General features: G+C 45.8%; 2 protein-coding genes across 2 annotated transcripts in view; one reads left to right on the forward strand and one right to left on the reverse strand.

Moving 5' to 3' along the window:
- URB1 (URB1 ribosome biogenesis homolog) overlaps positions 1–5,116 on the forward strand; it is a 219,669-nt gene extending 214,553 nt beyond the window's left edge. The window contains exons 38-39 of the mRNA XM_063956398.1: positions 2,066–2,683; positions 4,284–5,116. Of these exons, the coding sequence (XP_063812468.1) occupies positions 2,066–2,683; positions 4,284–4,504 (839 nt within the window). The 3' untranslated portion in view covers positions 4,505–5,116. The remainder of the gene's footprint in view (positions 1–2,065; positions 2,684–4,283) is intronic.
- On the reverse strand, positions 315–27,905 carry MRAP (melanocortin 2 receptor accessory protein). The gene is made up of 4 exons (XM_063956399.1): positions 27,613–27,905; positions 14,484–14,583; positions 5,638–5,752; positions 315–2,242 (listed from the first exon to the last, which is right to left on the reverse strand). Exons 1-3 carry the CDS (start codon positions 27,722–27,724, stop codon positions 5,662–5,664), a joined length of 303 nt encoding a protein of 100 aa, XP_063812469.1. The 5' UTR covers positions 27,725–27,905; the 3' UTR covers positions 315–2,242; positions 5,638–5,661.

The raw sequence follows: 27,905 nt of genomic DNA on the forward strand, positions 1-27,905 counted from the left end.
GTCAGGGTATGCTTCGATATGTAGTTTCTCAACAGCTGGAGGGCCATAGATTGGACAGGACTGCTTTAAATCATAGGTTCCCAAACACTTATGGTGTGTACACACGGGGAGACTTTTTCTTACGATTTTGACTATATAGTCAAAATCGTAAGAAAAGTTAGTGCAGATAGCACAGCTACGATCAACTCGGAATGACCCCCAATGTCCCGGGTTGCTGCGCACTCATGTGCAATAACCCGGGATGTTTATGGCCGTGTATTAGGGGAACTGAGCGACCACTTGCGTCTACTTAAAAGTCAATCAAGATTGGAAGATAGAATAAAAATATGACATCCATTTATTAAGACAAATAACAATCTAATAAAAGTATAATAGTACAAAAGTATCTTATCTTTAAGTAAGGGCAAGAGTTTGGGAAGGCCAACGCGTTTCATCCTGCTGGACTAAAAATATATATATACAGGTTGAGTATCCCTTATCCAAAATGCTTGGGACCAGAGGTATTTTTGGATATCGGATTTTTCCGTATTTTGGAATAATTGCATACCATAATGAGATATCGTGGTGATGGGACCTAAGTCTAAGCACAGAATACATTTATGTTTCATATACACCTTATACACACAGCCTGAAGGTCATTTAATACAATATTTTTAATAACTTTGTGTATTAAACAAAGTTTGTGTACATTGAGCCATCAAAAAACAAAGGTTTCACTATCTCGCTCTCACTCAAAAAAGTTCGTATTTCGGAATATTCCGTATTTCGGAATATTTGGATATGGGATACTCAACCTGTATAGATATATATAATATCACTCACTTTCCTAAAGAGAAAAAATGCAAAAATCAGCACTCACGATTCAGTTGAAAGCAGAAGAGTATTTTTTAGTGATGCATCCAACAACTGTGGCCCGACTGCTGTTTCAACGCATACAGATTTTCTTCAGGGGCTGAAGAATATTGAAGAATAAATCCTCTTCTGCTTTCAACTGAATCATGAGTGCTGGTTTTTGAATTTTTATGAATGAAGGTCTGGTAAGGAAAAAGTTAATCTCAAACAAAGATAACTGTGTGTGTGTGTGTGTGTGTGTGTGTGTGTGTGTGTATATAGTGTTTATATTTAAATAACAAAGTACTGTTAGTACTGTATATCACAACAGTAAAAGCACCTTTTCTTTGCGATGTACCTTTTTTCCAGCCATAAACAGGACTTGAGACTGTGTACACGACTATGGGGCCAGGATAGGGGTTGGAATGGGTGTGCAGATGCTGTTAAAGTACAGCAAAGGCATGGTGCGGGTGTACAGTCGCAAACCACAACCAAAATGTCTGCCGAACAGACGCGACCACTTTGCCGGGTAGGGCTGGACTTGCAGGTTGTAAAACTGTGGTGTAAGTTGCATAGTAATGTAGATGACTGATGCAGCCTGCGTCTGATTGGACAAAAGTGCCTCAAGCACACCCAGTTACGTAATTGCAGCAAAACTGCTGCAACACAGTTTAATCACATACCTGGCAATGTGGCATCCCACTGGGCTTTCTCCTATGCAACATTGCCAGCCTCATCCATCCCCATCCCCACGCAGCTGTAACTGAGAACATCTGTCCTGTACATTTGCGGAATGGATTTTCTCTTGCTGGTCCCTGTGGCAGTGATGGATCAGTCTGTGACTGTCGACGTGACAGATAAAATTGCTTCTGCGTCTTATCACTAGATACTGTAATATCATTGGCTCCTGGCACTGTGTATGACTCCACCTATCCACTGTCTTTCTCTACTCCAAGCTGTCATACACTGCTTATTATATAGAGAAGCTCCTCCCTCCGAACATAACATATTGCTATAGCTCCGTTCAAGAATTCCAGTTATTTCTTGCATATTATTCAGCTAAATAATACAGCGACTTTGTATGTCACTTAGTAGTTTTACCTGCTCTATAAGTAACTTTTAGGTTATCAGCGTTACTAAAAAAGAAACGGATGTATGCAAGACATTGACTGAAGCATAAGTAGTATGTGACATCACTGGAATAATGTGATTCTATCCTAATACCATTTTGCAGACACCATTAAAGAGAAGTTCAGACAACAAGGCCCACGGCGGCTTAGGAAGAAAATTGAGGCTGAAGCAGAGGCAAATCTGGAACCGCAACCGGTCTCCAATCTTGAAGACTCCAAAAATCATGTGAAATCCATATTGATCCATTGGGTACCCACTTTTTTGAACTCTCCCTTCACCCCTGCAAAAGAAGGGAAAGAAAACGTGGATCAGCGTAAAGAGACAACAGCAGAGGACAACGAGACAAAGAGTGAAAGCGCTATCGATAATCTAGCCTGTGCCACCGCCAGCCTAGTTGCGAAGTGGATAATAAACGTAGAGGGGGATCTCACACTGAGCTCATGTGATCTACACAACTCTCTGCACTGGTTGGAAACCTGCATCTTACCGCACACCGCTGTAGTGCAGGAACTTGTCCGAGACCATAAGCTGAGAAGTACCCTCTATAAACTATACTACAGGGTCTGTGATAGCCCAGATTCCAGCCTGGAACTCTTGCACTTGTCTAACCAGGTTATGATGAAACTGATAGAGACTCAGAATCTGAGCACGGATGCCTTCCATAACGCTGTGAAGAAACTCTGCCTGCTGCTGGGTGACGGCGCCAGTGACCTGCAGAAAGGTAGGTGGCGCTAATTAACGCCTTAGTAGCGGACTCTCTGTGAGTAAAAGCAGGAGATACTATTCCTCTGAGTCTAGCTACTACTGGATCCTAGACTACTTGCGGAGTCCGCTTATGTGAAGGTAGGTCCACACCAATAGATTGGCTAGAAACTGAGCTGACGGCTCTGTGCCTCTGTTAGAGGAAGGCGTAGACCACATTGCCTTATGCTCCGGTAACGGGGCACTTTTTGTTTTTTAATTAAGATTTTATTTACAAATGAGGCAATTCATATTACATAGGAGATAAATCACACTAACATTGCATATGTATTTAGATATATTGAATTAAGGTGTTTTGTTTTTTTTACTCGTCACAGCTATTAAAAATAATTTATTGCTGGTATTTCCGAGAAAGGTGTGTCCTCATACATCCAGTCTCGATATGCCATGCAGAGCGAGATATCCGGCACAAGTGAGCCGCCAGATCCTGTGCAATTCTGCCTTTATTTGCAAAAAGTGTGTCTTTCTTGCAACGTGATGCAACTAGGACACACAAGGAGACTGTGATGATTCATTTAATGTGCAACACTTGTATATTGTTTGTGAATCTGTATACGGAGCAGAACAGTACTTACATTGGAAAAAAACCATGGCCGCTGCATGACAGCACTTTGTATGCAGAGTCGGAGAGATATACAAGTGTCACATATCAGATTAAGCGGCAGAGTCTCCTGGTGCATCCTAGTTGCATCACATTGTGACAACAGATGTTAAACCTACGTCCCAGGCTCGCAGAGTCTGACGGGACCTGGTGCACCGAGGCGGGCTGTTTGGCACAAGTTCAGCAAAGATGTATGAGGACACATCTGGTTGGCTTCGTTCTGCAATACTGATACAAAGCGAGAAAAGTGCACTGACTAATTCACTGGGCCAGCCTTTACCGATGTGTGCAGAGTAACTGCGTCTGAGCTTTTTGGTCCATTCCGTTATTATTTATTTAAACTGTTTACAAATGTTGATTGGTAAAAAAAAAAAAAGAATCGACATTTTAAAAGCTCAGTTGATCAAAAAATCAAGTGTTTTTTTTTTCTGTTAAATCCATTGCGTTATCACTGCAGTGCTTAAATAGGATTCCCCCATACAAATATTACCGCTCTTGTCTATTTCATGTATTAGGCGATGCAATGGTGAGCCCTAACACTGGTGAAAGCATCCTTTTTCATTCGCAATAGGGCTGTTCTCCCGCTTTGATAAATCTGCCCCTACATCTAGAAGTAATAGTCAATTCTAACAGCTGTCATAGGATTTTGGTAAATAAGATAATGGGAACATATCTAGAAAAGAGAAAGAGGGGCAGGGAGGGAGATGTAGCTAGGGACAGACACAGCAAAGCTGTACATTTTAGGACTACAGCATGCATAACCCTAGACATACTATATGTTGTGTTTTCATGCATCTCTGTACACTGCCGCTATATTTACACAGATTCATTTTAGTATTTGTCAGACTGCGCTAATTTTTACACCTCTTGCTCACAGCGCTCAGTGCTGTCCATTGCAGAGAACCCATCATTCTGTACACATACATAGTACAGTAATGTTTGCCGTATTGTATTACAGCTGCTGCCAATTTCCTAGTGTCCCTCTACGTCGGAGATATTTGGCTCGGTGCACAATCGCCAGTTATGTTTAAAGCTCACGTGAAGATGGTCTGTGAAGCCGCAGACGTGGACACTTCATGTTCGGAGGACAAGACCCCAAAACGAAAAAAGAGGAGAGAAGAGCAAGAGGCAATTGTGTCCATCTGTAGAGATCTTTCTGCTACTTTGCCAAAGAGTTAATTTCTCCTAGCAGATCCATTCAGGTCTTGGTGAACTATGAACCTGTCTGTTGTACCCAAAACCATACTTTTCACAGGGTCAGGTATGGTTCTGAGAGCTTGCAGAAACAGTTCTGCACAGTGTCAGTGTGTTCTCGCTACAGCTATAAATGCATCTGCAAAACTGCATTCCCTCAGAGCAATAATCTGCTTTCAGTTTAACCAGTCACTAAGTAATCTTCAGAGGTATACGGTGCTACAGTGCACATACAAGGATTGATGCCAATTAGGCCTCCCAGACAGAATTCGGTCATTGTGACACACCCCTACCAACTGAATTATAGTTGCATTGAAGACTTCAAAAGTGGCATTTATGTAATTTCTTTGCAACCCTGCTAATATGACGTGAAGAATGCTGTTTTGCTACCCTTGGTTCTAATACCTGACGTGTATATATGTGATCTTAGCATGTGCCTTTTTTGGTATGTACAGTGCCTTCTGGCTGCCTGCCAGTGATGGAACATCAATACACCATCTCATCTGTCTACAACTTTTATATGACCCCAATGTAAAGCTAAGATAATGTATACTTGTTTATGTATCTGGAATAAACTCTACAACTATTTTATATTTAGTATTTTGTTTTTCTGTTGCCTCTGTGCACAGTCCTCCTGTTATGTTACACTAGTCTATATATGGGGACAGTGCACCATCTGTAAGTAACCATAATGAGATCATTTTGCACTGGATGAAAGATGGACCTGTGCATTCCTTACTGTTAGAGGATAGGCAGATACACCTCACAAGGGGTCACGATTCGGGAAACCCAAGTCCTTCTGGCTATGTGGGATGTTTTAGGGCTATCGGGGTGTACAATTGGGATGCAGTCATGTGACCGACACTCGGGATCTCAGCAGTCACCATGTCGACGCCAGGATCCCGAGCTATCAAAATACTGACAGACAGAATGCCGACCCACCGGGACTATTCCCACTCGTGGGTGTCCACGACACCCATAGAGTGGGAATAGAACCTGTGGTGAGCGCAGCATAGGGCTTTTTGGCGCTCATTCCCCCCCCCCTTGCTGCCAGGATCCTGAGCGCCAGTCTCCCAGCCCCAACCACGGTTATTTTATGCCACTGCTGAGGTAATTACATTTACTCTTGTAGTCCTCTGATATTAGCTGGTGCATCGCTGATGTTCCTCAATTCCTTCCAGGGCTTCCACGTTGTCAGCCGCACTTGTCAAACGATTTCTTCTAGCCGTGTACCTGTAGATGTAGATAACAATGCCCGTGACATAAATTTTAGAGGATGCCATCTCCCCAAAATATTTCTCTCCCAGTCCTCTTCCTCTTTGGGACTCTGTATGATGGGGATGTCTTCCTGGTCTCTTGCCCTTGTGGAGATACAACAGTCCGTTCCACCATAGCTTTGTTCTTTCTAGACATTGCTGACTACAGAGAGTATAACGGTGACGGGACTGTGACAGACTGAAAGCACCTAAATGGACAATTGCAGCGTTTACTTGAAAACTTGGAGAAGATCTTTCTCTTCTAATTAGTCATTGAGAGGCACGCATATAATAATTATGACATTTAAATCCAGTTTTGGGGCTGCACCTGGAACACATGTACAGTAAACCATTGTTAAAAGCCAAATACATCCAAAATGGAGTGGAATTCGGGGCGTAGGTAATAAACTTTCTTACTGACTATTAATTGGATCACCTGATGTGTGCAAGACTCAGTGCAGGAGAGACTTCTCCAGTTGGCCCTGGAGAATTGTGAGGGTAATATAAAGATTTTGGAGACCTCTGTTTTTCAAGTTATTTGCCGAAGACCACTTGGGTGATCCTGAGGGCTATTGGAGGAAAGTCTACAGATTCCGTACTCCCAGGTATCTCTCATTTACAGTATGAGGGAAAGCATTAAACTCTCTATTCTACCAGTAGATTTGATCATATCTCTTAATGAGCCGACACTTTCTAAAGTGTAGATCTTATAGATTTACAATAAAAACATGTACATTTTAGTACACCAATCCTGTGAGGATATATCCTTAAAGAGCGCTAAATATTTCACTACATATTTAGACGACTTGCCTTTTCAATTAGAACTTCACATATTGTGCCTAAAAAGTGTGTGCAATATTTTGGAAGAAAGATGTCCTTCATTTATTAGAATAATGTAAAGCACAATAAATAAAGGGTCCCACTAGCAATACAGTGTATAGTATAATACAATGTTCTACATATGACTTTTTATTCTAACCTTTCTGTGGAAGGTAATATACATGCTCATTTATAACTGCACATGTAATTTATATCCGTCTCTTAATATAATGGTCAAGTGCACAAGATGTGTAAGTTCAGTATCGATAGTTTAGTTCACTAGAACCAGAGATCTACCTGTGTGCATTTAACGTCTTTATCAATGAATGACCTATAAATATATGTAGAAATGAACGTTCTATTGATAAAATCTGGAATTGCCTGAGGGAACATGTCACGACGGAACCTTGTGCTCCTGGTGTCTGTTCTAAATTAGTTCTGGGCAAAATCTATAATTCATCATCGTGAATTCTAAATACAGATCATTTGTCTGTTCAGTATGGTTGTATTTCATAGTGGTTACAATGCATTTCCTCTCGCTTATCTCAAGCTGTTGGCTGGATGAGTATTGATCTTAAAAACTATTTTCAAGACGACAACTTAAAAAATTAACTTGTGTAACTGAGGGGCAGATTTATCAACCTGGAGAAGGCATAAGGAAGTGATAAACGCAAGGTGGTAAACACACCAGCCAATCAGCTCCAATATGTAATTAACAGTTAGGAGCTGATTGGCTGGTGCCTTTATCACCTTTCGTTTATCACTTCCTTATGCCTTCTCCAGGTTAATACATCTGCCCCTGAAGCCTCTCACTTCTAATGTTGGACTAACGGGACTGCATTCAGAACTATTATTGTCTGGACACTTTGATCTGTGACCTTCTTTGTGACCATGTCAGCTGGTGCCATTATGACACATGGGGTAGCAATAATACTTGTTGTTTATTTATACAGCGCCACCAATTTACGCAGCAGCTTGTCGGCAATGTCATTCATATCCATCCCTACCCTATTGGAACTTAGGGGCAGATTTAACAACGAGTGGTATTCTTTCTATCGCTGGTTACAAATGATAAATCTCCAGCCAATCAGCTCCTGTCATGTGTTTGAAAAATAACAGGATCTGATTGGCTGGAGCACCATTTAACGAGTAACGAGTGATAACAAGAATATCACTTGTTAAATCTGCCCCCTAGTCTATATTCGCTCACATACAGGCACACACACTAGTATTCATTTTGTCAGAATCCAGTTAACCTACCAGTATGTTTTTGGAGTGTAGAAGGAAACTCACACAAACATGGGGAAAACATACAAGCTCCACACACAGGGGCAATGACACGCTGACATCACTAAGGGGACGTGATTTCATGGAATCCCCCGATGACTTTACTTCAAGGGCATGCAGACTGCCCCCAGGGACTCTTCCAGAACTGCCAGCACCTTCATAGTGACGGGCCGAGTGTTGCTGGATAATAGGATTTTGGTACTTACCAGATAAATCCTTTTCTTTGAATCCACAGGGGGCACTGGATTACTCCTGGGATGTGGACGGGGCGTTAGCACGGCTAGGCACATTTAAATTAGTAACCCTCCATACTCCCAAAGGTACCTCAGTGTTTTTTACTGAGCCGAACAGGAGCGATAGAGAGGATGAACAATGGAGAATTACATGTAACATTATAACATAACGGACCATAACAGACAACTAGAAAGTTGACACGACAATAGATAACAATCACCTTAACATTTCAACCAGTCAGTGAGAATGTGTTACCATAAGACCTTACCACAAGCCATGTGAACTTGCTCTGGGTGGGCATCCAGTGACCCCTGTGGATTCAAAGAAAAGGATTTATCTGGTAAGTACCAAAATCCTATTTTCTTTTTCATCCACTGGGATCACTGGAGTACTCTTGAGACGTACCAAAGTTTCCCCCTTGGGCGGGATATCTGTTTGGCACCTGTAACACTAGACGGCCAAAGCTAGATGCTGATGCCGCAAACGTATCAAACTTGTAAAAGCGCACAAATGTGTGCACTGATGACCATGTACCTGCACGGCAAAGCTGCGTCGTAGAAGCTCCACGACCTGCTGCCCATGATGTTCCCACAGAACGCGTGGAATGCGCTGAAACAAATGCAGGCGGTTGTAGACTAGCATGAAAGTAAGCTTGACGAATGGTCAGCTTAATCCATCTGGCCATGGTCTGTTTGGAAGCTGGCCAACCTATCTTGGCTGCATCATAGAGAACAAACAACGTATCCGTTTTACGTACTGTTGATGTTCGGGCTACATAAACGCGAAGTGTGCGTACCACATCCAAAGTAACTGGAGTTTCCTGAATCTTCTGAAAAAACAGGAACTACGATTGGTTGATTAGAAAGGAAGATACGATCTTTGATAGAAAAGCGGGATTCGTCCGAAGTTCCACTCTGTCATCATGAAATACCAGATACGGTGGCTTGCATGACAAGGCACCCAATTCTGAAACACTCCTTGCATAAGCTAAGGCTAGGAGAAACACTGTATTCCAAGTGAGAAACTTAACATCCACTTGCTGTAAGGGTTCAAAAATCGAAGACTGCAAAAAATCTAAAACCAGATTCAAGTCCCATGGCGGTGTAGGTGGTATAAATGGAGGTTGTACTCTGAGGACACCTTGCAGGAAAGTGTGTACAGTTGGCAAAAGCGCCTTTGAAAGAAAATTGACAAGGCAGAAACCTGCACTTTTAGTGTAGCTAAACGTAGTCCTCCATCTAACCCAGTCTGTAAAAATAGCATAAGACGGGATAACTTGAAAGAAGATGTCAGAAACTTCCGAGCTTCACACCAACCTATATAAGCTCGCCAAATCCTGTGATAATGAGCTGCTGTAACTGGCTTCCTAGCACGTAACATGGTTGGTATAACCGACTGGAATGCCCTCTTGTCTTAAGAGAGTGGTTTCAACAGCCACCCCGTCAAACGCAGCCGTGCTAAATCAGGGTAAAGGAAAGGACCCTGTTGTAGTAGGTCTGGAAGTGGCCATGGGTTGTCTGCGAGTAGACCACAGAGATCCGAGAACCACGCTCTCCATGATCAATGAGACGCCACTAGTATGAAGGTCGTGGATTCTCTTTTGATCCGCTTTAGCAACTGACGAAGCAGCGGAAATGGTGGAAAAAGATACACAAGGCCACGCGATTGTGATAGCATCCACTGCCACTGCTTTGGATCTCTTGTTCTGGACACATACTGGGGTGTTTGATGATTTTGACTTGATGCCATTAGATCCACCTGTGGGTAACCCTACTGCTGGACCAACATCTGGAACACTGCTAGATTTAATGCCCATTCTCCTGGATGAAAATCCAGACGGCTGAGATAATCTGCCTCCCAGTTGTCCACTCCTGGAATGAATACTGCCAACAATATCACCTGGTGATGCTCGGCCCAATTCAGGATTCAAGCAACTTCTCGCATGGCCATGCGACTTCGAGTTCCTCCTTGTTTGTTGATGTATGCGACTGCTGTCGTGTTGTCTGACTGTAACTGGACAGTGTGAGACTGGAGCATGTGCACTGCCTGTCGCAGCGCGTTGTCAATTTCCCTGAGTTCCAGGACATTTATTGACAGTAATCTTTCTCCGTCTGACCATAGACCCTGAAGCTGACGATCTAGGACCACTGCTCCCCAACCTCTGAGACTTGCATCCGTTGTCCGATTTATCCAGTTCCAGACTCCGAACCGACTTCCTGCGGTGATATTGTGTATGTGGAGCCACCAGAGTAGTTATACTCTGGCCCTTGGAGACAACCGCACCATCTGCTGAATTTGTAGATTCGAGCCTGACCACTGTGCGATAAGATCCAGTTGAAAAGGACGTGAGTGAAATCTTCTGAACTGGATAGCTTCGAAAGATGCCACCATCTTTCCTAACAGTCGAATGCACAAGTGCACTGAGACTGTCCGTGGCTTGAGCACTAACTGTACCGGATGACGAATACTTTGTGTTTTCTATTCTGGCAGGTAAATTCGTTGCTCCACCGTATCCAGAATCATTCCTAGGAACTGAATTCTTTGAGATGGGATTAGGCTTGATTTCTTTAGCATTAGCTTTAGCATAGCTTCCAGCTTACGCTCTGACGGGTCTTTAAGCGTCGTAGCAGCTGGGACTGGAATGGTTAACTTCTTGGAAAGTTTTGACACAGAGGAATCCACCTCAGTGGAGTTTCCCATTTCATAGACATAGACTCTGGGGACAGGTAGTTAGACAAAAACCGTCTAGGCATAGAAAACCATTTATCCGGATTCTTCCATGATTCCGTTAACTGCTTATTAATAGAATCTGAATAAGGAAAACACACAGGTGCTGTTTGTTTGTTTTTTGCAAATAAAATCTCATCATTTGAAAGAGGTTCCTCAGTCACAGTAAAATTCGAAACCTGATGTACTGCCCTGATGAGATTATCAATGGCCGGGCTATCAGTAACCTCACTATCTGACTCCTGGCCCAATTCACCTTCCTCATGTTCCTCCTGAGATAACAGGTCTGGCATGGAATTGTCAGAATGCAACACAGCTGACACCGGTAAGTTATGAGACCAAAGATGACTACTTTTCGAATTTACACTAGACCTGGGCTGTTGTAAACCCTGCAAAGTCCTTGACATGTCCTGAGCCCACTCTGGCAGCTCAGACGGTATCAACCTAGCCACAGATCTAGCCGTCTCATGCTCCTTACGCGCAGCAGCCAACTCTGATTGTAAGCCAGTCATCACACCTGCCATCCTTGCCCAAGGAGGATCAGGGTAAAGGTTCATTTTTGTGCATTAGCTTTACTCATTACGTACACAGACAAGACCCACGACACAGTAAAAAAAAATGTAACTAAAGTGTGTATAAGCCAGAAGTGCAGTGCACGGTGGGACACACTAAAATCAGTTAAATATGTGCTCTACTGAATTTCTACCCACACCCCTGCTCCTCCAGTGGCTGAGTGTTGTAGTACTGGCACCAAACTTCCTGCAAGAAGAACGGCGTCCAGCCATGTGTTTTAGCTTGTGATATGTATACACATTAACATGATAATAAAAGCAATCCTATATATGCTTATCATTAATCAACATCTGTTATAATTAAGGCATCTATTCCTTATATACAATAGATCCCCTATAGCTGACTTCAGACTTAATAGTCTGCTAGCAGGGACCTCCTAACAAAGCTGATGCAGTGTTAGGTCCTTGAGCCGCGGTGCTGTGGGCTGGGTACACCCCCACCCTCTCCCCGTTCCCGCGATCTCCCCCATCAGCGTTACAGAACCAGCAGACCGCGGCAGCAGTGAGAGCTGTCCGCATTCAGTGAATGAGGGGAAGCCGCAGCAGCTGGAAGCTGTCCACGGCAGAGCAGGAACCCACTGCAAGCGGTTAGCAGAAGCTAACCGTGGGAGAGGAGCTTACAGTGGAGGGAGGCGGCATGCGCCGGGTGTATGAGGGGAAACCCAGTGCACTCTGTTAGCGGAAGCTAACCGTGGGGGAGAGTCGGGGAGCGGCGGCGGCAGCCTCGCAGGCCGCAGCTGGGCTGGATGCACATAGTTAAATAAAAAAAAGTCCCCACACAGCACTCTGATTCTCTCAGCAATGTCACAGTAAGGGAGCGACAGCAGTGTGAGCTGCCTGATCGCTCATTACCTGTGTCCATAGGAGGCTATGACGGGGCTTCTCTTCTTAAGCTCTGTCCAGCTCCATTTTGCAGCCTCAGGCTGAAATCGGCTACAGCTGATTTTGGTCTATGGCGATTCTCCTCTCCTGAGCGCGATAAGCCAAGTGCTGCAGTCTGCAGCCTCCACAATCCCGGACCCAAGCTTCTTAATAAGCTGGGAAAGGATGGAGTGTAAAAAGTAAATAAATAAATTTAAATGTGCCTATCCCTGCTAATGCCCCGTCCAGACATCCCAAGAGTACTCTAGTGTCCCCTAGTGGATGAAAAAGAAAATATCACATTGCAGCATCTGGCTCTTGTCAATGCAGAAAAGTCTGTATTTTGGGGTCCCTCCCTGGAAGGGTGACACTCACCCCTCTCTCCCCCCCTTCCCCTCCTCATCCCCATCTTGTGACGCCACTGGCTGTAGAGATGAACTGTCATCCTCCTGATGATCAAAATAAACAGCGCTAGATTATTTGGTACACATCTGTAAAAGTGACCATGGTTTAGTGGAAGCGTAAAGCTGGGTACACACCTCAGCGACGGGCATTTGTTATGACAGCTGAATGGATGCCAGTACACACTGTAACGATGTCAGTGTAGGAGTTCGGTCCTTGGTTAGCATACTACAGGGTGTTAGCAATATTGTCAAGTTTGACATGCAGCACATCAAACCTGACAATGTCCCTAGTGAACGTGGGCACCCGCAAATCGGGCATACACTCTAACCGCTATGCGTTGATGTGAGCGATATGTTGGTCTGATCTGCTGGATAAGACGACCTATGGCACAGTGTGGTAGTTATGAGGGTAGAGAAGGACAATAGGACATCTTACCGAATGCTGTGCTCTGCTAATGGAATCAGTTTAATTTAAAATGCAATATATGTCACAGTGCACAGATTCTACTGCCCGATCTAAGCAGAGCTGCCACGTCTTAAGCTTGGTACACTATAAAATCTTTCAATCTGATTGGTTGGTATGGACTGGCAGCACCTCTGCTTGTTGTCTTTAGGAGGTTTATTAAATCTCCCCATAAGAAACATTATCTGTACATAATACTGGCCACCGGATTAATATTAAGTAGATGTATAAGCTTGGTGACCATTGTGGTTTGTTAATATTAGAGATATGTGCAGACTCCCGCCCCGTGTTCTGGTTCTAATTCATCGTGTTTTGGTTCAGATTTTGGCTGGTTAAAAAATCGATTTAAAGAAAAATCACAATTCATTGATAGAAATTGATGAAAACTGCTGTAATTTTTGCAATCCAAACCCCATAATTTGGATTTAAAATCCGAATTCTGAACCACGAGAAGATCCAAACTAGGACTCAGATCCTCAGGAGATCCAGAGCGGGTTTTGGTTCTGTTTGGATCCACAATATTTGGGTGGATTTGGATCTCTGGAGAACCTGAACCGCACCTCTCTAATGTTAATCTGTGGAGTGATGCGGTTTGTAATGTGTTAGTGCAGATGGCTCCTGCTAGTCAATAATGATAGTGTTCACTCTAGGCTGTTTTAGCAGGGCGCCGCGCCCTGCCCGTTTTTTAGCAGGCAAAACCCGCCCTGCCCCTTTTGCGGCGCCCTGCTAGAACAGCCGCCCGCTATCCTGCCCTCCCGGCGTGTATAGATGCCGTGCGCATGCGCGCGGCATCCATTCGCGCATTAGGAGAGGGCTGGGGGAAGCCCAGCACCGACGGAGGTGCTGGGCACGCCCCCAACAGTGACGTCGCCGGCCACAGACGCTCTCTATAGTAGTGTCTGTGGGCCGCACCGCCCCCTAAAATGACGTAGGTGTGGCCACGCCCCCTAATTTGCGTGGCCGCGCGCACATGTGCCCCCGGAGTCCGGCGCCCTGCCCCTTTTCACTCCTAGAGTGAACACTAAATGAGATGAACTTATGTGTATAAATGGTGGTTTTTTTTTTTATAGTTATAAAGTTAGTATTTGGCTTATCTGGTTGATACTTCTTCTAGGAGATGGAGTGTGAGATGTTTTTCTATGCTTGAGGGACTGTGGGGTAGATTTACTAAAGGTTCTAAAACAACAAGTGGGTGGTATTACTCATTGCAACCAATTAGATCCTGTCTATCATTTTCTAGGATACAACAGAGAAATGATAACTTGAATCTGATTGGTTGCCATGTCCAGCACTCCCACTATTCTTGACCTATATGGTAATTCCAGCCTGAAATCCACTTACTTTGTTCGGACGGAGTCTGTCCTGGACATGTACAGCAAAATGAGGAACAGAAATACAGAAAAGGCGGCCAGGCCGACCCACACGGCGATGATGATTGAATCTGCAAGTACATGACACGAGGTTTGAATTAGTTCTATATTGGTCGCTGACCAAATTCTCATTCTACTAAATTCAACATGTTTATGGCCATGTACCTTCTTTCCAAAAAGAACACGAGTGGAACATTGGGGCAGATGTATTAACCTGGAGAAGGCATAAGGAAGTGATAAACCAGTGATATGTGCAAGGTGATAAAGGCACCAGCCAATCAGATCCTAACTGATAATTTACATATTGGATCTGATTGGCTGGTGCCTTTATCACCTTGAACATATCACTGGTTTATCACTTCCTTATGCCTTCTCCAGGTTAATACATCTGCCCCATTGTCTGGTGGCTTGTATGTAAGTAACCGATACAGACGTGTGCACGTAATAAGTCCTTGCACAGGGATGGGAGTTATAGCTTCTTAACGATTTACATAAGAATTAGGCGTTCCTCACAAACTTCCTCACAAACTTCCATTTTGGAAGACTGCCCTATAGCCCCAATTTGTGACGGAAGGTAGGGTGTCCACCGCCGCAAGCCTTGCGTCACTCCCCAGCACTGATTTGGTAATATAGCGGGAATTGTTTTTAGATTGCAACATGGGCGTAATTTGGGCATTCCAGAATGGCACATCACATCAGGCAACCTTGGAAGTTTTCTCTAACGTCCTAGTGGATGCTGGGGACTCCGAAAGGACCATGGGGAATAGCGGCTCCGCAGGAGACTGGGCACAAAGTAAAAGCTTTAGGACTAGCTGGTGTGCACTGGCTCCTCCCCCTATGACCCTCCTCCAAGCCTCAGTTAAGATTTTGTGCCCGAACGAGAAGGGTGCACACTAGGGGCTCTCCTGAGCTGCTTAGAGTAAAAGTTTAAATAGGTTTTTTTATTTTCAGTGAGACCTGCTAGCAACAGGCTCACTGCATCGAGGGACTAAGGGGAGAAGAAGCGAACTCACCTGCGTGCAGAGTGGATTGGGCTTCTTAGGCTACTGGACATTAGCTCCAGAGGGACGATCACAGGCCCAGCCATGGATGGGTCCCGGAGCCGCGCCGCCGGCCCCCTTACAGAGCCAGAAGAGTGAAGAGGTCCGGAAAATCGGCGGCAGAAGACGTCCTGTCTTCAATAAGGTAGCGCACAGCACCGCAGCTGTGCGCCATTGCTCTCAGCACACTTCACACTCCGGTCACTGAGGGTGCAGGGCGCTGGGGGGGGGCGCCCTGGGACGCAATGAAAATACCTTAAATGGCTAAAAATACATCACATATAGCTCCTGGGCTATATGGATGTATTTAACCCCTGCCAGTTTTCCACAAAAAAGCGGGAGAAAGGCCGCCGAAAAAGGGGCGGAGCCTATCTCCTCAGCACACAAGCGCCATTTTTTCCTCACAGCTCTGTTGGAGGAAGGCTCCCTGACTCTCCCCTGCAGTCCTGCACAACAGAAACAGGGTAAAACAAGAGAGGGGGGGCACTAAATTGGCATATTAATATATACAGCAGCTATATTAGGGAAAAACACTTATATAAGGTTATCCCTGTATATATATATAGCGCTCTGGTGTGTGCTGGCAAACTCTCCCTCTGTCTCCCCAAAGGGCTAGTGGGGTCCTGTCCTCTATCAGAGCATTCCCTGTGTGTGTGCGGTGTGTCGGTACGCTGTGTCGACATGTATGAGGAGGAAAATGGTGTGGAGGCGGAGCAATTGCCTGTGTTAGTGATGTCACCCCCTAGGGAGTCGACACCTGACTGGATGGTCTTATGGAAAGAATTACGTGATAGTGTCGGCACTTTACAAAAGACTGTTGACGACATGAGACAGCCGGCAAATCAGTTAATACCTGTACAGGCGTCTCAAACACCGTCAGGGGCTATAAAACGCCCGTTACCTCAGGTCGATACAGACACTGACACGGACACTGACTCCAGTGTCGACGGTGAGGAAACAAACGTATTTTCCAGTAGGGCCACACGTTACATGATCACGGCAATGAAGGAGGTTTTGAACATTTCTGATACTACAAGTACCACAAAAAAGGGTATTATGTGGGGTGTGAAAAAACTACCCGTAGTTTTTCCTGAATCAGATGAATTAAATGAGGTGTGTGATGAAGCGTGGGTTTCCCCCGATAAAAAACTGCTAATTTCTAAAAAATTATTGGCATTATACCCTTTCCCACCAGAGGTTAGGGCGCGTTGGGAAACACCCCCTAGCGTAGATAAGGCGCTCACACGCTTATCAAAACAAGTGGCGTTACCGTCCCCTGATACGGCCGCCCTCAAGGAACCAGCTGATAGGAAGCTGGAAAATATCCTTAAAAGTATATACACACATACTGGTATTATACTGCGACCAGCAATCGCCTCAGCCTGGATGTGCAGTGCTGGGGTGGCTTGGTCGGATTCCCTGACTGAAAATATTGATACCCTGGACAGGGACAATATATTATTGACTATAGAGCATTTAAAGGATGCATTTCTATATATGCGAGATGCACAGAGGGATATTTGCACTCTGGCATCAAGAGTAAGTGCGATGTCCATTTCTGCCAGAAGAGGATTATGGACGCGACAGTGGTCAGGGGATGCAGATTCCAAACAGCATATGGAAGTATTGCCGTATAAAGGGGAGGAGTTATTTGGGGTCGGTCTATCGGACCTGGTGGCCACGGCAACGGCTGGAAAATCCACCTTTTTACCCCAAGTCACCTCGCAGCAGAAAAAGATACCGTCTTTTCAGGCTCAGTCCTTTCGTCCCCATAAGGGCAAGCGGGCAAAAGGCCAGTCATATCTGCCCCGGGGCAGAGGAAGGGGAAAAAGACTGCAGCAAACAGCCTCTTCCCACGAACAGAAGCCCTCCCCCGCTTCTGCCAAGTCCTCAGCATGACGCTGGGGCCTTACAAGCGGACTCAGGCACGGTGGGGGCCCGTCTCAAGAATTTCAGCGCGCAGTGGGCACACTCGCAAGTGGACCCCTGGATCCTGCAGGTAGTATCTCAGGGGTACAAATTGGAATTCGAGACGTCTCCCCCTCGCCGGTTCCTGAAGTCTGCTTTACCAACGTCTCCCCCCGACAGGGAGGCGGTATTGGAAGCCATTCACAAGCTGTATTCCCAGCAGGTGATAATCAAGGTACCCCTCCTACAACAGGGAAAGGGGTATTATTCCACGCTGTTTGTGGTACCGAAGCCGGACGGCTCGGTGAGACCCATTTTAAATCTGAAATCCTTGAACACTTACATAAAAAGGTTCAAGTTCAAGATGGAGTCACTCAGAGCAGTGATAGCGAACCTGGAAGAAGGGGACTATATGGTGTCTCTGGACATCAAGGATGCTTACCTCCATGTCCCAATTTGCCCTTCTCACCAAGGGTACCTCAGGTTTGTGGTACAGAACTGTCACTATCAGTTTCAGACGCTGCCGTTTGGATTGTCCACGGCACCCCGGGTCTTTACCAAGGTAATGGCCGAAATGATGATGATTCTTCTTCGAAGAAAAGGCGTCTTAATTATCCCTTACTTGGACGATCTCCTGATAAGGGCAAGGTCCAGAGAACAGTTAGAGGTCGGAGTAGCACTATCTCAAGTAGTACTACGACAGCACGGATGGATTCTAAATATTCCAAAATCACAGCTGATTCCGACGACACGTCTGCTGTTCCTAGGGATGATTCTGGACACAGTACAGAAAAAGGTGTTTCTCCCGGAGGAGAAAGCCAAGGAGTTATCCGACCTAGTCAGGAACCTCCTAAGACCAGGCCAAGTGTCAGTACATCAATGCACAAGGGTCCAGGGAAAGATGGTGGCTTCTTACGAAGCGATTCCATTCGGCAGATTCCACGCAAGAACTTTTCAGTGGGATCTGCTGGACAAATGGTCCGGATCGCATCTTCAAATGCATCAGCGGATAACCCTGTCTCCAAGGACAAGGGTGTCTCTCCTGTGGTGGTTACAGAGTGCTCAACTCCTAGAGGGCCGCAGATTCGGCATTCAGGATTGGGTCCTGGTGACCACGGATGCCAGCCTGAGAGGCTGGGGAGCAGTCACACAGGGAAAAAATTTCCAGGGCTTGTGGTCAAGCATGGAAACGTCACTTCACATAAATATCCTGGAACTAAGGGCCATTTACAATGCTCTAAGTCAGGCAAGACCTCTGCTTCAGGGTCAGCCGGTGTTGATCCAGTCGGACAACATCACGGCAGTCGCCCACGTAAACAGACAGGGCGGCACAAGAAGCAGGAGGGCAATGATGGAAGTGGCAAGGATTCTTCGCTGGGCGGAGAATCATGTGATAGCACTGTCAGCAGTGTTCATTCCGGTAGTGGACAACTGGGAAGCAGACTTCCTCAGCAGACACGATCTTCACCCGGGGGAGTGGGGACTTCACCCAGAAGTCTTCCACATGATTGTGAACCGTTGGGAAAAACCAAAGGTGGACATGATGGCGTCCCGCCTCAACAAAAAACTGGACAGATATTGCGCCAGGTCAAGGGACCCTCAGGCAATAGCTGTGGACGCTCTGGTAACACCGTGGGTGTACCAGTCAGTGTATGTGTTCCCTCCTCTTCCTCTCATACCAAAAGTACTGAGAATCATAAGAAGGAGAGGAGTAAAGACTATACTCGTGGCTCCGGATTGGCCAAGAAGGACTTGGTACCCGGAAATTCAAGAGATGCTCACGGAAGACCCGTGGCCTCTACCTCTAAAAAAGGACTTGCTCCAGCAGGGACCATGTCTGTTCCAAGACTTACCGCGGCTGCGTTTGACGGCATGGCGGTTGAACGCCGGATCCTGAAGGAAAAAGGCATTCCGGATGAAGTCATCCCTACCCTGATCAAAGCCAGGAAGGATGTAACCATACAACATTATCACCGTATTTGGCGTAAATATGTTGCGTGGTGCGAGGCCAGGAAGGCCCCTACAGAGGAATTTCAACTGGGTCGTTTCCTGCATTTCCTGCAAACAGGACTGTCTATGGGCCTCAAATTAGGGTCCATTAAGGTTCAAATTTCGGCCCTGTCAATATTCTTCCAAAAAGAACTGGCTTCTGTTCCTGAAGTTCAGACGTTTGTCAAGGGAGTACTGCATATACAGCCTCCTTTTGTGCCTCCAGTGGCACCTTGGGATCTCAATGTAGTTTTGGGATTCCTAAAATCACATTGGTTTGAACCACTCACCACTGTGGACTTAAAATATCTCACATGGAAAGTGGTAATGCTGTTAGCCCTGGCTTCAGCCAGGCGTGTCTCAGAATTGGCGGCTTTATCCTATAAAAGCCCTTACCTAATTTTTCATACGGACAGGGCAGAATTGAGGACTCGTCCTCAATTTCTTCCTAAGGTGGTTTCAGCATTTCACTTAAACCAGCTTATTGTGGTGCCTGCGGCTACTAGGGACTTGGAGGATTCCAAGTTGCTGGACGTAGTCAGGGCCCTGAAAATATATGTTTCCAGGACGGCTGGAGTCAGAAAATCTGATTCGCTGTTTATCCTGTATGCACCCAGCAAGCTGGGTGCTCCTGCTTCTAAGCAGACGATTGCTCGTTGGATTTGTAGTACAATTCAGCTTGCACATTCTGTGGCAGGCCTGCCACAGCCAAAATCTGTAAAAGCCCATTCCACACGGAAAGTGGGCTCATCTTGGGCGGCTGCCCGAGGGGTCTCGGCTTTACAACTTTGCCGAGCAGCTACTTGGTCAGGGGCAAACACGTTTGCTAAATTCTACAAATTTGATACCCTGGCTGAGGAGGACCTGGAGTTCTCTCATTCGGTGCTGCAGAGTCATCCGCACTCTCCCGCCCGTTTGGGAGCTTTGGTATAATCCCCATGGTCCTTTCGGAGTCCCCAGCATCCACTAGGACGTTAGAGAAAATAAGAATTTACTTACCGATAATTCTATTTCTCATAGTCCGTAGTGGATGCTGGGCGCCCATCCCAAGTGCGGATTGTCTGCATTACTTGTACATAGTTATTGTTACAAAAATCGGGTTATTGTTGTTGTGAGCCATCTTTTCAGAGGCTCCTTCTGTTATCATGCTGTTAACTGGGTTCAGATCACAAGTTGTACGGTGTGATTGGTGTGGCTGGTATGAGTCTTACCCGGGATTCAAAAATCCTTCCTTATTGTGTACGCTCGTCCGGGCACAGTATCCTAACTGAGGCTTGGAGGAGGGTCATAGGGGGAGGAGCCAGTGCACACCAGCTAGTCCTAAAGCTTTTACTTTGTGCCCAGTCTCCTGCGGAGCCGCTATTCCCCATGGTCCTTTCGGAGTCCCCAGCATCCACTACGGACTATGAGAAATAGAATTATCGGTAAGTAAATTCTTATTTTTCCGTGCACCATATGCCCTGTTTCACACGATCTGTCTTGTCCCGTGCGGCAAAATGCTGTCCAGCTTTTTCCCGGCTACGCAAATTGATGTGGAAGAATACCATGTGTTCTTTCACACGGCCCGACTGACGTGTTTCAGCCGGAAATATCGACTGAAAAGTCCGGCTGCCGGGCCGTGGCTGTGCTGTCACTGAACTGTGTGAGTGAATGGACTCTTTCACACACGTTGTTTTTTTGCTGCTGCGCATGCGCACAGCATTACACACTGCTCAACGCCGTTGTGTGTGAAAGGGCCCTATCTAGGTTGCGATGCTGCAGGCACCATGTTTGGTGGGTATGTGTACAATGATGCTTGGTGTCGCATCCTGCCAAATTGAATTGTTCTTATAGAGTTTGGACCAGTGATGCCAGCTGCATACAGATGTGTCCCCAAACACTGTGGCTTCAGTCACACCCATGGCTGGACTGGCCATCTGGCACATGCCAGAAAGGCAGATGGGCCGAATTGGTCACTCAGACAGCCTGGAAGGCTGCGCGCAGCCTCTGGCTCTCCGGTTCCATGGTCTCCATGGAAATGGGGGCGTGCCACGAGTCCACGCCCCTGGACCTACGGCGCGCCCCACCCCCCAGCAACCTTTGCCATGGGTAACGGGCGTGTGCCACGAGTCCACACCCCCATAACTCGCGGCACGCCCCCATACGTCATGCGGCGTGCGCTCACAGATGCCAGGGCCGAATCGAGGCCCCAGTCCGTCGCTGGTCACACCAAACAGCCGCGCTCAGCGTGCCAGGTCCCGGGTAACTTGGCTGCACAGTTCTGCTTTCTTGATCAAAATGTGCATCTTATTCTCACAAATAAAACATCTGGAACTAACAAAACTGCATTGCTACATTACACTGATCTATTTCATGTGCACCATTTGTACATCTGTGTGCGACAGCGTCTGAATCTGTCCGAAGTGCTACAATGCAGCAGCTGCAGCGTTTTCTCATACCAAGTTCTTTTGGGAATCATCTGCGGCTCTGGACGTGTGAAGCTGCAGCCAGGCGTCTGTAGTACACTGTGGGGTCTATTCATGGAGAAGTGAACGTGTGGAGAAGTTGCCCATGGCAACCAAACAACTGCTTCGTACAATTGTATAGTATGCAAATTATAAATGTTACTTCAATGCTGATTGGTTGCCATGGGCAACTTCTCCACACTTTTCATTGCTTCATGAATAGACCTCTGTGAGTGGTGTTTTGGTGGTGTTTTACCAAAGTTATACAATTAGCTGGGAATACCCTGCGCCTGAGACCCCACAGTCGTACTGAACCTTGCAGCTCATGGAGGTAAAGTCCATGGAGACGTACACTAAATTGGGTCATGCACCGGAAAAAGAAAACATTGGTTCCGCAGTTTCCCTGTCTCAATCCTGATTTTTTTTTTTTTTTTGCTTGGCATGGGAAAAAGGCTATTTAATTATGCCTTTCCCTGCGCCGTTTTGATTTTTGCCGGCTGTTAGTCATGGGGTAAACCCTGCGGCTAATTGAATACCCCCCTGAGTGTATGAGGACACATTTGTACTGCAAGCACCATATAGTATAAGAGAAGCGATACTGAGGGGTTAACCTGCTCGTGATGGGGCAGATTTTGAAAAAGTGCAGCTCTATTTTTACATGGACACGAGTGTACAGTTTCCTTGCATAAGCCCAGTAAAGAGGCTTTGACGTCAGCTGTGATGTCAGCTGTGATGTCCTTGAGTTATTATACATTGGTAATACAAAGCTATCTCTGTCTGCCAGTGTCTTTTGTTTATAGTACAGTGAGTATCTAAAAATAAAAATATAGGTAAGTGCACCCTTAAATCTGCATGAATACACCAAGCCACTACTTACACATATAACCAAATGAAAAGTGACAAGTTCTGTGGATTTATTCTGTACTGGTAACACAATGGGGCTGAGAGAGACTTGGATGGAATATGCTGCTCCAGAAAAGGGTGTGCTGGGAATAATGTCATATACAGTATTTCCCATTATGCACAGATGCAGGCATATTGCTGGGCAATGTGTAAGTCTTGTATACTAGCAGTCATCATCATCATCAATGCACACTTGTACTAGATACAGAAACTGGAAGCAGGTAGCTTTATGTTTACATCCAACTCTGTGTACTTGGGCGTCGTGGCGCCACGTCCATAACTTTCCCTACTGCATGCTAGAACATCTTACAGCGCAGTTGCGTCTCTTCAGTCATAAGTGTAAATGCTCTGCGTCACCTGTACTGTGGTCTCTGAGTTATGGAGCTGGCCCTTGGCGCAAACCTGGAGGACACCTTCGCCCACAGGTGTATGTTCCTCTCTGCATCAGCCAAATCAACAATGCTGGCGATACAGCACTGCATCATCTGTGGCACCTTATAAACTTCGATGATTGTTATTTGGAGTTAATTAAAAAGTCTGAAGTGACCATAGTATGTATGTGAGGTAATTCTTTGGGGTGCATGTAAGGGAGTATGTGGGAGTAGTCTCTGTTTGAACATATGGCATAAGCCTCGGAATGTTCTAAGTCTGGTGAGCGGGAAGTAGAGGCAATTTTAAGGCTTTTTTTCAGGTCTGAAAATCCCTTTTTTGCTGAAGAACAAAGGTCCTCAAGTTAACTCAATATCTAAAGCTGTAATTGAGGGCATAAGCTGCAGATGTATAACCAGTTACTGCCGGTGTGCTCTGTGTCTGTATTCTGGAGAGACAGACTCGGAATCTGGCAACAGAAATATGTGCATTTTATTGTATCCAGGTGAGAGAGAGAGTGATGGTTTCATAATGATACAGGTGATAGCAGCTTCCCATTCACTGTATATGTAAGAGGATGGAAGGGATAACTCCTACATCATGAGAAGTAACGTATGTCTCAGAGAAGATATGGTTATGTCATCTGGGCAAGGAGATGTAATCTGCAGCTGAATGGATAAATACAGCTACAATTCCCCAAGGATCAGGCTGCCCTTATAGGTGACAAGAAAGGAGTCTTCGTACTGTAACATGGCATGCTTCTATATTTCCTGCATGGAAATGCAATGCTCTGCATGGCATGGAGAAGCTGGTATCTGTGCTTGGTGCAGGCACACGACAGCTTGGCTCTCAGATTAGAGCTACTGGCTGCTCCTTTAAGCAAATAAATAGGAGCTTGGCCAAGTCACAGTCCCTGTGTGTGTCACAATCTTCTTTTTCTGCCATGGCAAGTGGGCATAAGGCCGTCAGTGCATTACTTATTGCCACTTGCAAGTAGATACGTCCTCACCAGACATCACGCACTGACAGACAGCACAGGGACAACACCAAAGAACTGCTGAGTCAGCCAGGCAACTGAGCACTGGAGTCACCCACACCCGTCATCTATTTCTGAGGACTTGGGGCCACCACAAGAGACCAACAGCAGTGCAGGGAGACTTACCCCGTCTTTGGCTCTGCAGATACCTGCCAGTACTGTTGTCTTCACTGGGCAATTCTGCTGCAGAGAGTGGGTCTGTAGTGATGTGAGATGTGTCCATGAAGAGAGAAATAGAAGATGCCCAGACTCTTGTTTCTTGTTACAGCCATGGAGCTGTAAAGGGATCCTGCGATACATGTAAAGCCAGGTACACACCGGGCGATTTTAAGCCTTAAAAATAAACGGTAATGACATAAATGTCGTTATCGTTTATTCTTAGGCTTATATCGTCTAATGCGTATGGACAGATGGCTGCTTCTCTGGTAACCACACACCCTCTCCTCCTATCTGTTATTCACACCAGGACTGAGTCTCCTGCTCTCTCATTCACCATCCTCTACTGTTTAGCAAGACGGTTAACAGCAGAAGCAGGCTGCCCAACCCTGAATTTTTATCTTCCTTTGTCCTGTCACATTACATCCTGTCCCACAGCCTAGCACGAACAGTCCCCTCCCGCAGCCTAGCTCTAACTGTTCCTTCCCGCAGCCTAGCCATAACCATCCCCTCCCACAGCCTAGCTCTAACCCTTCCCGCAGCCTAGCTCTAACCCTCCCCTCCCGCAGCCTAGCTCTAACCCTCCCGCAGCCTAGCTCTAACCCTCCCCTCCTGCCAGGGCCGGATTAATGTCTGTGGGGGCCCCTATCAATAAAATGATCAATGATATATATATATGTATGTAGGCAACCATATTTAGAAATATTACGTTTTATGCCATTGGTGACAGTGTGGTAGTCGCCCAGCTGCATACCTGGCATCCAAGCGCTGACGATGTGCACCACATGAGGGACGGGGTCCAGAGCCGCGGCAACCAGCTCTTTCCTGCCTGTGCCGCAGCGGCTCTGGTTAGTCAGTGCCTCGTGGGATTTGATGTCATTATCCCGCGAGACACTGACTAACCAGAGCCGCTGCGGCACAGGCAGTAAAGAGATGGTCGCCGTGGCTCTGGACCCCGTCCCTCACATGGTGCACATCGTGCTCCTCAGCGGCACTGCTGTTAAGAGGACAGCTGAGCCACCGAACAGTGAGTCTGAGGGACAGATTGTGGGGGCTCCAGGACGACCGCCCCTCCTATGATCCGGCCATGCCTCCCGCAGCCTAGCTCTAACCCTCCCTTCCCACAGCCTAGCTGTAACCCTCCCCTCCCGCAGCCTAGCTCTAACTCTTCCTTCCCGCAGCCTAGCTCTAACCCTCCCTTCCCGCAGCCTAGCCCTAACCCTCTCCTAGTGCCTAACCTTAGCTTTAACCCTAACCCGAATACTTACTGTCCGGATCCGGTATTCTGACCATTGGGATGGTGACTGCTGGGATCTTGATTATATCCCTTAATTAGTAGTTCAGTCAATTTGATTTAAGCATCTGGATATCCTCAAAACTTGGACTTTAATGGCAGTTTGGGAAACTCTGCATAAAGTCTATCTTAACCAGAGACATTGTGGATATAACAAATCATGATTGGGTCGTTTACAAGTGATTTGTTAGTGACATACAACAACAGGAGTGTATATGTGGTGTACAATGACATGCAGTGCACAATTAGAGAAGGGTATTATACTTATCAACTCAGCAGTATACTATCTGACATTAAGCAACGATCGCTTATATTTTCTGATGTGATTATTGGGTCTTGGGCACCGGTGTCCAGTTATTGATTACAAAGCTCTGGCCAGAAGGAAAACAATTTTGCTTCTATTTCCTATTTTTGCCTCTCGTGCATTTTGAAATAGCTGGCTCTCCAGCAGGGAAACATGAGAGTTGCAGACCCCAGTATTGGCGAGTTACATGACTATACTTCGCAACTGATGTCTTATCTCTCATATTTCATACATAGAGGTTTTTATTATGATTCCTCCTAACAGATTACTCTATATATCCTGATATGTCTGGAAGCAGCATTCAAGAAGTTGTATCCTGTATAATAATTCTGATGAATCATACTGTATATATAGCCAGCAATCTGGTTGTCGCTACTATTACAGTAACGCCAACTTCTTATTGCTTATTGGACTTGATTCGTCTCAGATATATATCGCACATAGCCTATACAGTAACTGCAAATCACTTATTAGCTTTAGAATGTAAGCTCTCGTGAGACGGAACCTCTTCCCTCATGTGCTTTTCCTTCTCTTACTTAAACCATCTTTGACGGCACCAAATCCCGTGTTTTTTTTGCGACCCTGATACTTATTTCAGTGTCGTCTGCTGCTGTAGCGATGTTTATGGTTCCGGTATGAATGGTCGACCATGTTATGGTCGACAGTCATTAGGTCGACCACTATTGGTCGACATTGACATGGACACATGGTCGACACATGAAAATGGTCGACACATGAAAAGGTCGACATGAGTTTTTTAACTTTTTTTGGTGTCATTTTTTGCGTAATGTGACTGGGAACCCCAATTAGTGCACCACGTCCCCTCGCATGGCTCGCTTTGCTCGCCATGCTTCGGGCATGGTGCCTTCGCTCCGCTACCGCTTCGCTCGGCACAGATTACCGTTCCAATCGTACTCCACGTGGATCGTAAAGTATGGAAAAGTTCCCCAAAAGAAAAAAAAGTTAAAAAACTTTTGTCGACCTTTCATGCGTCGACCATTTTCATGTGTCGACCATGTGTCCATGTCGACCATGTCAATGTTGACCAATAGTGGTCGACCTAATGACTGTCGACCATAACATGGTCGACCATCTGAACGGATACCGATGTTTATATACCCTGTACTACTTGTATATTGTCTTCAACTGTAAGTCGCTGTTTCCTGTTGTGCTTATTTGTTTATGTACTCTGTAACTGGGCCCTGCGGATCCCATGTGGCACCATATAAATAAAGGATAATAATATAATAATAATTATTACTGACCGCAATACGTGTAATAGAACAACATTATAAATAAAGATTACAAGCTATAACAAGCAAATATGACCAAGCAGAGGAGAGCTGGGGTTAGGCGTGGTGGCTTGGAGGGCTGCATAAGGGTTCTATGTACTAAGCCTTGTAGAGAGAAAAGAAAGGTGATGGAGATAAATGTTACAGTATGGGTTTGAAAAATGACAGGAGCTGGTTGGCTGGTACTTTATCTCCGTCAACTTTATTTCTCACCAAAGCTTAGTACATAGACCCCTGAATGTGGTTTCTCTGGCCTACTAAGCTGGACTAGTGTGCACCTACTTTGGTATATAACCCTACGGCATGGTGGAAAAAAGTCACTTAAACACAGTATAAAGGCAAATTAGATGACAACTCATACTCACACTTACTGGCCTTGAGTTCTCGTTCATCAAATGGAAGAGGATCCACATAATCAAAATAATATTCATAAGACAGTGTGTAATTAGGGATGGTGCTATTTCCACTGCGGCCCATCACTGCGTGGCATCTACAGTCCGTGTTGTGCGCAAGTTCGCTGTTGCTGGTGATCGGCAAAGCAATGGGTTTCTTCCGTCAGTTCATGCTATGGCTGCTGGCGTATATATTGCAAGTTTACTTATACCGCACAGTTCTGTAGCTCTTGACCAGTTGTTTGCTTTCCCCTGCTCCCTCACCC

Source organism: Pseudophryne corroboree, chromosome 2, assembly GCF_028390025.1.
Source record: "Pseudophryne corroboree isolate aPseCor3 chromosome 2, aPseCor3.hap2, whole genome shotgun sequence".
Lineage (NCBI taxonomy): Eukaryota > Metazoa > Chordata > Amphibia > Anura > Myobatrachidae > Pseudophryne > Pseudophryne corroboree.

Coding starts and splice junctions, on each gene's coding strand:
- MRAP (XM_063956399.1), bottom strand. CDS start 27,724: ATGGGCCGCAGTGGAAATAGCACCATCCCTAATTACACACTGTCTTAT. Junction 14,584..27,612: donor AGAACTCAAGGCCAGTAAGT/GTGAGTATGAGT, acceptor ATGTACTTGCAG/ATTCAATCATCATCGCCGTG. Junction 5,753..14,483: donor ACAGACTCCGTCCGAACAAA/GTAAGTGGATTT, acceptor CTACATCTACAG/GTACACGGCTAGAAGAAATC.